The sequence below is a fragment of the Oncorhynchus masou genome, chromosome 13 (genome assembly GCF_036934945.1).
Source record: "Oncorhynchus masou masou isolate Uvic2021 chromosome 13, UVic_Omas_1.1, whole genome shotgun sequence".
Lineage (NCBI taxonomy): Eukaryota > Metazoa > Chordata > Actinopteri > Salmoniformes > Salmonidae > Oncorhynchus > Oncorhynchus masou.
The window spans coordinates 69,753,944-69,766,109 of record NC_088224.1 but is presented as its reverse complement, the minus strand read 5'-3'; the positions used below and the strand labels follow the sequence as shown (position 1 = coordinate 69,766,109).

General features: G+C 42.7%; 1 protein-coding gene across 1 annotated transcript in view; it reads right to left on the bottom strand.

The window, feature by feature from the left end:
• Window positions 1-1,686: 1,686 nt before the first annotated feature.
• Window positions 1,687-12,166, bottom strand: part of LOC135552950 (serine/threonine-protein kinase TAO1) — a 30,226-nt gene continuing 19,746 nt past the window's right edge. The window contains exons 14-20 of the mRNA XM_064984910.1: window positions 11,925-12,161; window positions 11,661-11,789; window positions 9,100-9,303; window positions 8,613-8,852; window positions 8,156-8,368; window positions 7,572-7,754; window positions 1,687-7,289 (exon numbers count right to left, since the gene is read on the bottom strand). Coding sequence (XP_064840982.1) covers window positions 6,756-7,289; window positions 7,572-7,754; window positions 8,156-8,368; window positions 8,613-8,852; window positions 9,100-9,303; window positions 11,661-11,789; window positions 11,925-12,161 — 1,740 coding nt within the window. The 3' untranslated portion in view covers window positions 1,687-6,755. The remainder of the gene's footprint in view (window positions 7,290-7,571; window positions 7,755-8,155; window positions 8,369-8,612; window positions 8,853-9,099; window positions 9,304-11,660; window positions 11,790-11,924; window positions 12,162-12,166) is intronic.

Here is a 12,166-nt window from a genome sequence, read left to right as displayed (position 1 = left end):
CTGTAGTAACACAATGAGAAAGGAAGGTCTGTTTGATACTTCATCTGGATACTTGTAAGACGATTGAAAATCAGCAAGTGGCCTGTGTGTAAAATATGATTAGATACTCATACCCATCTCCCCAGTGATAAAATGCCTGGTCCTGGTAGAAAATACATAGGAATAGCCACACGCTTATGGTCTCCACCCAAAATATTACAAAAAGGAACCATAGTGAGGAGACAAGCAGCTCACACACCATCATGGGGCTTCTACATTGAGACAGAGCAGAGAGGAGAGTTAAACCATAGGGGAACATACATACACTACAGTCCTATGCAGACAAATAGTGAAGGTACTGGTGGCAGCAACATGAGAACTGCTAGTCCTGAAGAAAGATAACAATATTAAGCAATGCCAATTTTAGATCTGGATTGCAAACACGGTTTGTTTTTTGGTTGAAAGCAAGGACATTTCAGGGATTATCAACACTAGCACATGAACTCAAGCCCAAACCAAACAAGCAGTATGTTGGCCTTTGCAAACTAGCAGATGTCCTAGCAAAGTAGGGAGGAACGTTGATCAGCTGTGTTCAGTGAGAGGGTAGCTAGCTGCTAGCTAACTCAATCTTGGTGACATGCATCATCGCCAGCTAACAAAAAATATTGGAAATAAAGTATCTTACCTTTAATCGTGATGGGAGCAGATTTAATGGTATCCAAGTCCGTGAATATCAATAACATTCATGTAGGCAAGATGTTTAGCTAAACTTGGTTGGTCTAGCTAGCTAACGTTAGTTATACGCAATGCTACATACAGCTAGATAACAATTAGCACCAGCTGACTGGGTTTTTTGTATTGTTGGCAAGCTAGAACACTTAGCTAGCTTGCTTAATAACTTATTTGGGAAGTTAATATGATTTTACTTGATCAAATATAACATAGTATCGCTATTTAGCCAGATAACATGCATGTTTTCAATGTTCATGGGCAGCTTTGCCTGCCTGCATGCACCAGCAAAGTTACTGCGTTACCAGTGAGTTATTTCCGGTGTTGTGCCGAAAAGCTCCCCCCTCACGTTTTAGGCAGCGTTTCATGTATTTTTTTTATGACGGTTTGATCGCGGGGAGGCACTAGTAATGTCTGCAGTTTTCGGTTTGGCTATTTGTTTCAAGTGTATTAGTCTATAAATAAATCTCTTTGCCAAAATTCGTAATCTCTCCCATGTCTTATTCGACGAGTAGTTCTGAAATGTTTATTGCTTGCCTACAAACTGATTTGTTGGAAAGGTGGCATCCTATGATGGTGCTACGTTTAAAGTTACGGCGTTATTCAATAAGGCCATTCTACTGCCAATGTTTGTCTATGGAGATTGCATGACGGTGTGGTCAATTTTATACACCTGTCAGCAACGGGTGTGGCTGAAATAACCAAATCCACTCATTTGAAGGTGTCCACATTCCTTTGTATATATAGTGTATGTATATATAAAATATAAATTCAAAAATTATGGAATTAAAATGCAATGTCTGTTGGCACTGAAATTGTGCCATACATTTTCCAAATTTGGCAAATGACAGTACAGGTAGAGGAATGTAATAACTGAACAAAGAATGGCAACCAGGCTCAATGATTCTGTACAAGTGAACATTTTCTAACACAATGTTCAAATTTCTTATGCTCCAAATTGAAAAGACAGGACACAAATTATATACTAAAATTACTTTATTACAGCTGATTTCTGTTCAATATCCCTCTGCCAGCACAATAGTCATTATAATACAAACAAAATAGTAGATTTGATCCTAGTTTTATTCTTCTGTTTCATGAATCTTTTTACACATTTCAATTAACTTTTTTGTATATTGTTTTGGTGAAAATGTATAATCTTCATAATCTTTCAGACATTCAATAACAGGTTTCACAATTTATACATTTTAATACAGGTTATATATAAGTTGTAGTGGTAATGCTGTGCCAAGGAAGAATACTGACATCCTCATAGAAATGGATCCTCTGTTTTCATAAGTAGCCTATCACCACTCAATCTTTTCAAGCCTCTACATTGACCATCTAACCAGAACCAAATAGCTCACATCATGCTATTTTTAAAATGTCATGCCATCAGGCCAAGCCAAAGGGAACTCTGGAGATGAAACAATGCAGTGGTGTCTGGGCTTGGCAGCTCTGGGATGGCACAGTGTTTGACCAGAGGGAGGACCTCCATTTTTCTTTAGCTGACACCATCAATGCTAAATTATAATTAAAACATTATCCAGGTTGGTGGAGAAGCCTTGTACATCATTAAAACAAATATGAATAAAAAATATCTAAGTAGTCTCCCTCACAAAGAAAAATATTTAAAAAACATGAACAAAAAGGTGTGATGGGTTGGCAATCGATCTCGTATGAGATGAGGTTTCATTGGCGGTTAGTGCTATCCGGGATCCTTGGGACATCCCTACCCTGAACCCTAAGTATTTGAAAATGTCAACTCCAATGGGGTAGGGACATCCCAAGGACCATGGATAGCAAGGACCTTTCATTGGCCTGACATGTGAATTAACCATTGACCTAAGAAGCTGTTGACCTGAACATGGGCTAGGTCCCAATAATCAGAAATACCTTTTTTCCCCTGACCACTGATCATAGAAGACTTGGGCGGTATAAGCATTATAGTGGTAAATTAACCTAGTGAGGCGTTTCAACTCTCTGTGGTTACAAATGAAAGGAAACATGAGGTGGAAGGTTTTGGAGAGTATTGGGACACACTCACAGCCCTATGTACTGTAACATATTGAAACCCATGCCTGCTTTTTGGAAAGGACAGTTGGATATGATTCTGAGGCAGATATTGGAGAACTGTATTGGGGGATTAGAGTCTGCAACCATTTAAAACAAACTTCTCCTGCATCTCTTTGTGCCCGTAAAATCAAACAAGTTTTTGCCGCACAATTGTAGCATCACATTCAACAAGAACAAACATCAGAATAGGTACTAATCTGGTGGATGTGAATGTAGAGAGGGTGGAGTAGAAGGAAACACAGGAAGTACAGACTTACTGCAATGACAGGTGTCATGAAGGGTGCAATGACTAACAAAGTGTGTGACAGTAAAGGAAAATGACAGTGTAGGCTATGCATGCACAGGAAGCAGTAAGAGTCAGTGTACACACAACCAAGCTCACTTTTCATCAGTTACTTTTACAGACCCTCATACCAATGTCAACGTTGTTTAATATTTGGTTAGTGTCTGTCAAGTTAAATAATGTTAGTCTTATAGATTTTTTTTCAATGTTCTTCGTCACAAAGAAAGTTTAGTTAAAACGTTTAATCTCTTAAATTGTTGATATACACAATATGAACATTTCACCCCGACTTTAATTTCCTAAGATATCTGCAACATTAGGTCTTTTAAAGCCTTGTGGCCTTCTCAATATATATGTTTTTAAAGTGTTTTAGATTTCCATACAGAGATAGTTACCCTCATAGTAAATGCAGACTTGGTGATTGAGGGAATGGAGGGTGAGAAAATAAAGAGGGGAACCACAATGGCATAAACTCACCCATGAAAGAAGCAGTTTCATGGGTGAGAGAACAAGCTCACAGATAGAACCCACTGTGGGTGTCCAAGGAAATAACTACAGAAGTGCTTTGCCACCTTTAAAAGATGGAATCTGCATTAGGGGAAACAGTGCCACTGTCCGCCCCAGCACCTTGGTTATTCATTTGTGGACGAAACTGAGAGGTGCGTTGAGCAGTGTGGTAAAAGAAAATAGCGCGCGCATTGATGTCCGATAGGAAAGAAAAAAGTGTTTGTTGTTTGCAGTAACTTCGGTTGTTGTAACATCCCAAATGGGCGTGGCAGTTTTACCATTAAGGATTCCAGCTTTAACCACTTTTTAACCACTCACCAACATAAGTGTAGAATGATCATTTAGTGCGAGTGTTATATTTACATGTAGAACACCAGTAACTAACAAGTATATGCGCTTCATTTACCTGCCATTGTTACTTTTAGGGTGATGAGATGGTCTCTTGTTTCCTGATTGCAGAGTTTTTAGTGTTGCTCAAGTTGTGGACCATTATCATTTTAAACACTGACTGCATTACATTAACCAGCTCCCACAACATGTACTCCTTGCCAAGCCTGCTATCATGGTCAAAAACAGCCATTACATTGAGATTAAATCTTTCCCTTTCAAACACATTCTGAAATCATATATAATTTGTCCTACTTATGGAAGCTATGCTCTACTGTGCCCACTTACTTCATGTTAAACCTGGCTTGCAACATTTAGTGCAAAAGGTGTTTTTTAACCAAGCATACAATAAAAGTAATTTAACTATCCCTGTCACCATACACCATAATCTGGTTCGTTCTTGTCCAACATGAATCCTCCATAGAGCCATAGAAATAGGTCTACATACTGGTATGACTCTGCTAACTCACTTGTAATTAACCCCAGGTATTCAAATCCTCACTACGTATCTGACATTAAGGTAAACTATTAGCTAAACTTTTCAACTTCCCCACCTCAACCACATAATACAGACACACAATAGTCATCCCTCATGTTGCTGTGCCTAAAATAAAGTCAAACTACCATGTGTTTTACTGTATACATTGTATGTACTGTATAAAGTGCTTTGACAAGGCAGCAGTATTTAAAAGGCACTAAAATAAAATCAACTGATAAATGTCAGGGTTCTTATTAAAGGTATTACAGAGTCTTGGCTCTTGTATCGGACAATCATGAAGCCCATCATTAATTATACTGATCCCCTCCTCGATCATTCAGTCAACTAAGATGAACTCACAATCTGTCATCCTCTGCACAGCAGACACCCAGAACCAGTCCTCAAGTACCTGTATGCATGATATTATCACCTTTAGAACTTCTGTTCAATTGATCACTTCACAAAACTCCTGATATGGACATCATTTTCAGAGGTACATGAGGATAGATGTTAGGATCCTCTCTTCCTGAATTACATCATTTTCATTGAATGATGCGAAATGTAATACAAACTTGGTTAACTATTTAATCAATCTGAGCTGAACTAAAACATAAAAAAATATGCCAGTTTTACACTGAGAATAAATGATCAGTATCAGGGCATACAAAGGCACCATCTTACTGAGTATTAACATACATATACACTTTTAGCTGTTAGCTAAGCCTATAGTTTATTATGGATCTGCCATGTCCCTCTGGTTTTGGCTGATGTAGTAATGCTATGAGAGACACCGACCCACTTGGAAACCCTAAACAACAGTGAAGATTTGGATTTACTGTAGGTGGGCTATTATGGCCTAAGGAGCGGTTGAAGACGGCAAACTAGTGGCCAATGCCACATACTACAGTAGTACAGAACAGCTGAATGTGGCCATAGTTGAAGCTATGGTTAGCCTGGAACCCTAGCTTTGCATTCGAAACAGACAATACAAAGAGTAGCATCTAAAAACATTCATATTCTGCTTTAGTGTTCTTATTGGCAAATGGATAAATTAGCAGCTTAAACTCCCACAGGGAGGCATAAAATAAAATGCAGATCACTAAATGTTGGCAAAATGCTCATCGATATAAAAAAGGTTCACCGTCTGTTACTGCTTCTTCAATATATTAAATGTAAACATTTAAATCTTTCAAACTGCAAGTCTAACTGTGAAATTCACAACAAAAATCCTACCTCGATGATATGACATTGCTAAAAACAAACTTCTTGCTCTTACCAGCTGTAATGACAAAAAAACTATCTTTCTTAATAAAAAAAAGGACAAATAATAACAGCCAAAATATAATTGATCGAATTCTACAAAACCCTCAGATTCTTGTATGTAAAAACGTTTAAGAAAATCCTATTCACAAAATTTCACCACATTCCTGCAACAGGGGTTGATAGTAAATAAGTTTGTGAGATGTTTAATAACAACTGCCTGGCTTAAAAGTAGGCTTGGCTACAACAACAAAAGCGAGTTTCATGGAAGCTGGCCAAAATACAAGCCAACAACATTGTGTCCCAGTGTTCCTCACAATCTCAAACCTAAAAGAGAATGTCAAACCAACTTTCATTTGTTTCAGGTATTGTCAAGCAGCTCTATACGGTATCTGAGCAGTTTATTAAACCTCTCCCTGTTAAAACATTTCAGAACGCAAAACTTTCTTCAGATTTGGAAAAAGAAACAATCTCTGCGATTTAAAATGACCATAAAAGCAGGCTAGCATAAGGAGAGTAAACAAATAAATAATAATAAAGTAACTGGATAGATAGATGGGCCAATATATTATCAAATTTGGAGCAGGGGCATTTCCTGGGCTGTCTTAGTTTGCTGTGATTGGTAGACACTAAGCAACTTTTAAATTAAAAGCAATTGGCAGATGTCAAAAGGCTTTTTGACAGTGGTCTCAGTGGTGCAAAAGGAGAGCAGTGGCTATGGATAACACATATATGTACATGAAAATGATTTCTAAGAGAGAGAGAACACGAAATAATAAGTATTTAGTGTTGACACTGAATGGTTTCTATAGAAACAGAAGAACTGATCTGTATGTGTGCTAATAAACTGATGTGTAGAGGGGGTGTGCCTCTTTCAGCCCTTTTGACCTGAGCAACATTTATTTCCACACGCATTCACATCTGTACACAGGACAGGAGAGGAATAGGAGGGGATGAGAAATGTGTGAAAGAGAGGTGGAGGTGTAGTAGAGCTCAGCCCATACTGTCCCACTCTGCTCTGTGGACTTGGCAGCATCCTACTCTGACTCTGGAAGTCTATGTGTAGGACAGGTGCGACCCGTTGGATATCTGAGAGTTGACGCTGGTGCTCCTGCTCATAGCCTGCTCACTGCGCCCCCCTGAGGCTGTTCTGCTCAGTGCCTGGGGGCTGTTCTGCACTCCTCCACTGCCTCTGGCCCCCAGGGGCACTGCCGAGGGGTGGCCCCACGGCTGAGGACCCCCGCTCCCCTGCATGCCTTGGCCCCAGGCTTGCTGCATGGGGGACCCTCCTTGACCAGAGTGATAGTGGTGTTGGTGATGGCTGCCTTGGTGCCCTAACCCTCCACTGCCCCAGTGTGGCCCTTGAGAGCCCCCAGAATGGTGCTGTGTCTGGGGGTGGGCCCAGCTGCCTGGGGCCCCTGGGAAGCTGTGGCTAAAGGCCTCTGGGGAGAGGTTGGACAGCACCATGTTGTTGAAGCCTAGACGCATGCTCTCTGAGTCGAACGCTTCGATCTCCCTGGCCTGGCGCTCCAGCAGGCTACGGATCCTCTCCGAACGCTCGTTCTGAAGGGCCAGCATCTCCTCCTCAATCTGAAGATACACACGTACACAAAGCTGCTCAGTATCAATATTTTCATGTAAAAATAACACTGGTTTAGCAATGATAAGAGCAAACACTGGAGCTTGAAATTAAATAAAGCCTCAATTTCAATTGAAGCTTTTTGCCACTAATACACCATTACTACATCCCAAATGGCACCCTATCCACTTAAAATGCACTACTTTTGACCACAGTGCACTATACAGGGAATAGAGTGCCATTTGTGACGCACCCCATGTAAAAAAAAATGTTCCCAGTATGGAAGATCAGACCTTCTGCTCCAGTAGGGCCCTCCGGAGCGACACTCTCTGCTCAAGGTCCTTCCGCTCACGGTCGTGCTGGGCATCCGTCTGCATCTTGATCTTGCTCTGGTAGGCGTTGAGTAGCTCCAGCTCCTGCTGCAGCTGCATCCTCAGCACCTGGCACTGAGCCTCCTGAGCCTCATCCAGACGCAGCTGGAGACGAGGGGTGACAGACAGGGGGTCAGCACAATGTTAAAGTGATACTTTGGGATTTTGGCAATGAGGCCCGTATCTACTTCCCCAGAGTCAGATGAACTTGTGGATACCATTTTTATGCCTCTGTGTCCAGTATGAAGGAAGATAGAGGTAGTTTCGCTAACGAGAATTAGCACAATGACTGGAAGTCTATGGTATCTACTAGCGTGCTAGTTAGCAACTTCCTTCAAACTACAAGCAGAGACATAAAAATGTTATCCATGAGTTCAGATGACTCTGGGGAAGTAGATAAAGGACCTCATTGCCAAAAGGCCCATCATCAGTAGTCAGCTTTTTAGAAACGTATCCCTCTCCTGCCTCCCTCCCTGCAGTGTTTTCAAGGTCTCTGTGTGACTCACAGCCTGTGTGGAGAGCATCTCGTTGATAGAGTGGTCGTACTGCTCAGCCAGGATGGCCAGCTTGCGGGTCTGCTCCTCCTTTAGACGCTTCAGGACAGCCTTGTGGTCAGACTTTGGTGTGCTCTCCAGTAGGTGGTTTCTCAAGGCCTTGTACTGTCTGGTCTGGATCTTACATGTGTCTTGGAACTGTTTCTTAATCTGGAGCTCTTTGGACTGGGACAGAGGGAGGGAGGAAGAGAGGACAAACAGAACAGAGAGGGGTCAGGTCTGGAACTCCTTGGACTGGGACAGAGAAGGGAGGACAAACAGAACAGTGAGGTTTCATGTCTGGAGCTCTTTGGACTGGGACAGAGGAGGGAGGACAAACAGAACAGTGAGGGGTCAGGTTCCTACATAACGGCTCGCTAACAGTAAAAGAAAACAACAATTTGTCTGTTAGTATACAATGTGTGCTCACCTTGAGGCTCTTGGGCTGCTGTCGGACCTCCATGACGTGTTTGCGTCGGAGCTCTCTCTCCCTCCTCTTGTTGTATTCCTGCTGGTTGGTGAGTTCTGTCTGGTGCTGCAGGCGGATCAGCTCAGCCCTCATCTTCTGGATGGTGTTGACCTGGCGGAACTCCAGCTCCTGCATGGACTCATGGTGCCGCAGCAGCATGGCATGCTCCAGGTCCTTCTGCGTCTGACGCTTATTCAGCTCCTACACACAGACGGACAGGCAGGGAGGAACAACCATACAGGTTAGGAGAAAACTGCATTCTATAAGACAAAGGGCAGTATTCGAAAGGAATGTTTGAACTATGTATAGAAGTAGGAAAATGAGCAGAACACACAGCTGAGCCATGGTTACAAAACGAAGACCGAGAGCAGGCAAGGGGACCCTCTTGAGGAGAGTGAGAGAAACAAGGGACTGTATGAATGAGGAGAGCTGAGTGATTACAGCTAACCTCTCTCACTAGGTCCTGCTCCACGTTGTGGCGAGCGATGAGGATCCTCCTCTTGAAGCGTCGACACTCCAGCTCTAGGTATTGTCTCTGTCTCCTCAGCAGGTTGGCCTCCTCCTCAGCCTGGAAGTGCTGGAAGTTCTCCTTCTGCTTGGAGAGCCACTCCTGCTTCTCCTTCTTAGGGGTCGACTGGTTCTCATTCAACTCCTGGGGGAAGAACAAGGGCGGACATTAGTTTCGTTCAACTGTCGTACCCCATCAGTAGCCAAAATAGAAGCTTGTTTTTCCAATGTTTGCAAACAACGTAAATGTAAACAACACTGTATAGCCTCAAAACATGGTTAAAACTATCATTTAGATATCATCTATTTTTCTACGGCTACCCCTACCCCGGTCAACAGCACTGCACCCCCCACAGCAACTCGCCCCACCCTTCCCCATTTCGTTGTTGCCATCCCTATTACTAGCCTGTTCAACCTCTTTCGCGTCGTCTGAGATTCCCAAAGATTGGAAAGCAATTGCGGTCATCCCCCTCTTCAAAGGGGGTGGCAATCTTGATCCAAACTGTTACAGACCTAAATCTATCCTACCCTGCCTTTCTAAGGTCTTCGAAAGCCAAGTCAACAAACAGATTATAGACCATTTCGAATCTCACCATACCCTCTTTGTTACGCAATCTGGTTTCAGAGCTGGTCATGGGTGCACCTCAGCCACGCTCAAGGTCCTAAACGATATCTTAACCGACATCGATAAGAAACATTACTGTGCAGCCATATTCATTGATCTGGCCAAGGCTTTCGACTCTGTCAATCACCACATCCTCATCGGCAGACTCGACAGCCATGGTTTCTCAAATGATTGCCTCGCCTGGTTCACCAACTACTTCTCAGATAGAGTTCAGTGTGTCAAATTGGAGGGTCTGTTGTCCGGACCTCTGGTAGTCTCTATGGGGGTGCCACAGGGTTCAATTCTTGGACCGACTCTCTTCTCTGTATACATCAATGATGTTGCTCTTGCTGCTGGTGAGTCTCTGATCCACCTCTACGCAGACGACACCATTCTGTATACGTCTGGCCCTTCTTTGGACACTGTGTTAACAACCCTCCAGCTTCAATACCATACAACTCTCCTTCCGTGGCCTCCAATTGCTCTTAAATACAAGTAAAACTAAATGTATGCTCTTCAACCGATCGCTGCCTGCACCTGCCCGCCTGTCCAACATCACTACTCTGGACGGCTCTGACTTAGAATACGTGGACAACTACAAATACCTAGGTGTCTGGTTAGACTGTAAACTCTCCTTCCAGACCCACATCAAACATCTCCAATACAAAGTTAAATCTAGAATTGGCTTCCTATTTCGCAACAAAGCATCCTTCACTGCCAAACATACCCTTGTAAAACTGACCATCCTACCAATCCTCAACTTCGGCGATGTCATTTACAAAATAGCCTCCAATACCCTACTCAACAAATTGGATGCAGTCTATCACAGTGCCACCCGTTTTGTCACCAAAGCCCCATATACTACCCACCATTGCGACCTGTACGCTCTCGTTGGCTGGCCCTCGCTTCATACTCGTCGACCAAACCCACTGGCTCCATGTCATCTACAAAACCCTGCTAGGTAAAGCCCCCCTTATCTCAGCTCGCTGGTCACCATAGAATCACCCACCTGAAGCATGCACTCCAGCAGGTATATCACTCTGGTCACCCCCAAAACCAATTCTTTCTTTGGCCGCCTCTACTTCCAGGTCTCTGATGCCAATGACTGGAATGAACTACAAAAATATCTGAAACTGGAATCACTTATCTCCCTCACTAGCTTTAAGCACCAGCTGTCAGAGCAGCTCATTACTGCATCTATAATTTAGCCCAAACAACTACCTCTTTCCCTACTGTATTTATTTTGCACCCCATTATTTGTATTTCTACTTTGCACATTCTTCCACTGCAAATCTACCATTCCAGTTTTACTTGCTATATTGTATTTACTTCGCCACCATGGCCTTTTTTTGCCTTTACCTCCTTTATCTCACCTCATTTGCTCACATCGTATATAGACTTGTTTCTACTGTATTATTGACTTTATGTTTGTTTTACTCCATGTGTAACTCTGTGTTGTTGTATGTGTCGAACTGCTTTGCTTTATCTTGGCCAGGTCGCAATTGTAAATGAGAACTTGTTCTCAATTTGCCTACCTGGTTAAATCAAGAAGAAATAAATAAAAAATAAAATAAAGTCCTTGCATCCATAACTCTGTCTATGAACTTAAGTGTGGTTACAATTTTTCCAGCCACATCCCTCATCCTCAGTGGGAGTATGCTTTGTTATCGTTTCAACTGCGGATTGCATCTTTAAGCAAGTCGACATGGGAGCTTGCTGTCCATATTTGCACATTTTCTGTAGAGGTTTGTCATTCATTGAGTCTGTCTGACATACTGAGAGGAGTATCTAGGCAAGCAATGGTGCATAATGGTGCATTTTTTCTTGAAATGATATATCAATGATTGAAGCCTTTGTATAATGTGTGTTCAGCTGTATGACCGCGTGTGATTCTCTACCTCTTTGAGCTGCTCCTTGCGGAGTTTGTACTCTCGTTTCTGGGACTCTAGGAAGCTGTTGAGCTCTTTCTTTTGCTGGCTCTGGATGTGCTGCTGGAATTTCTTCTCATCATTGGAAAAGGTCTTCGCCTGCAGAGACACAAAAATTAAACACTTGAACATTTCAAACAAGAATATTCAACAGAGACCTAGGGAACAGTAGTATAATCTAGAAAGAGTATGAATTATGAAGTAAGTATGGCGTAAGTGAGAAAACGACCGTACATCTTTCTCCATGGCGGCCTGGTGCTTCTTAATGAGTTTCTCCATCTCCTGGGCAAAGCTGTTCCTCTGGTTCTCCAGCTCTTTGTCCAGACGGAGCCGGTGTTCGTCCATCTCAGCCTTCAGCTTGTTCTCCAGGGCCATCAGGTGCTTCTGGTGCTGCCTCCTCATCCTCTTATAGCCTGACATCTGCTCTCTCAGCTCACTGTCCTGCTCGTGCTCCTTCATCTGACGGGTCACCTGGG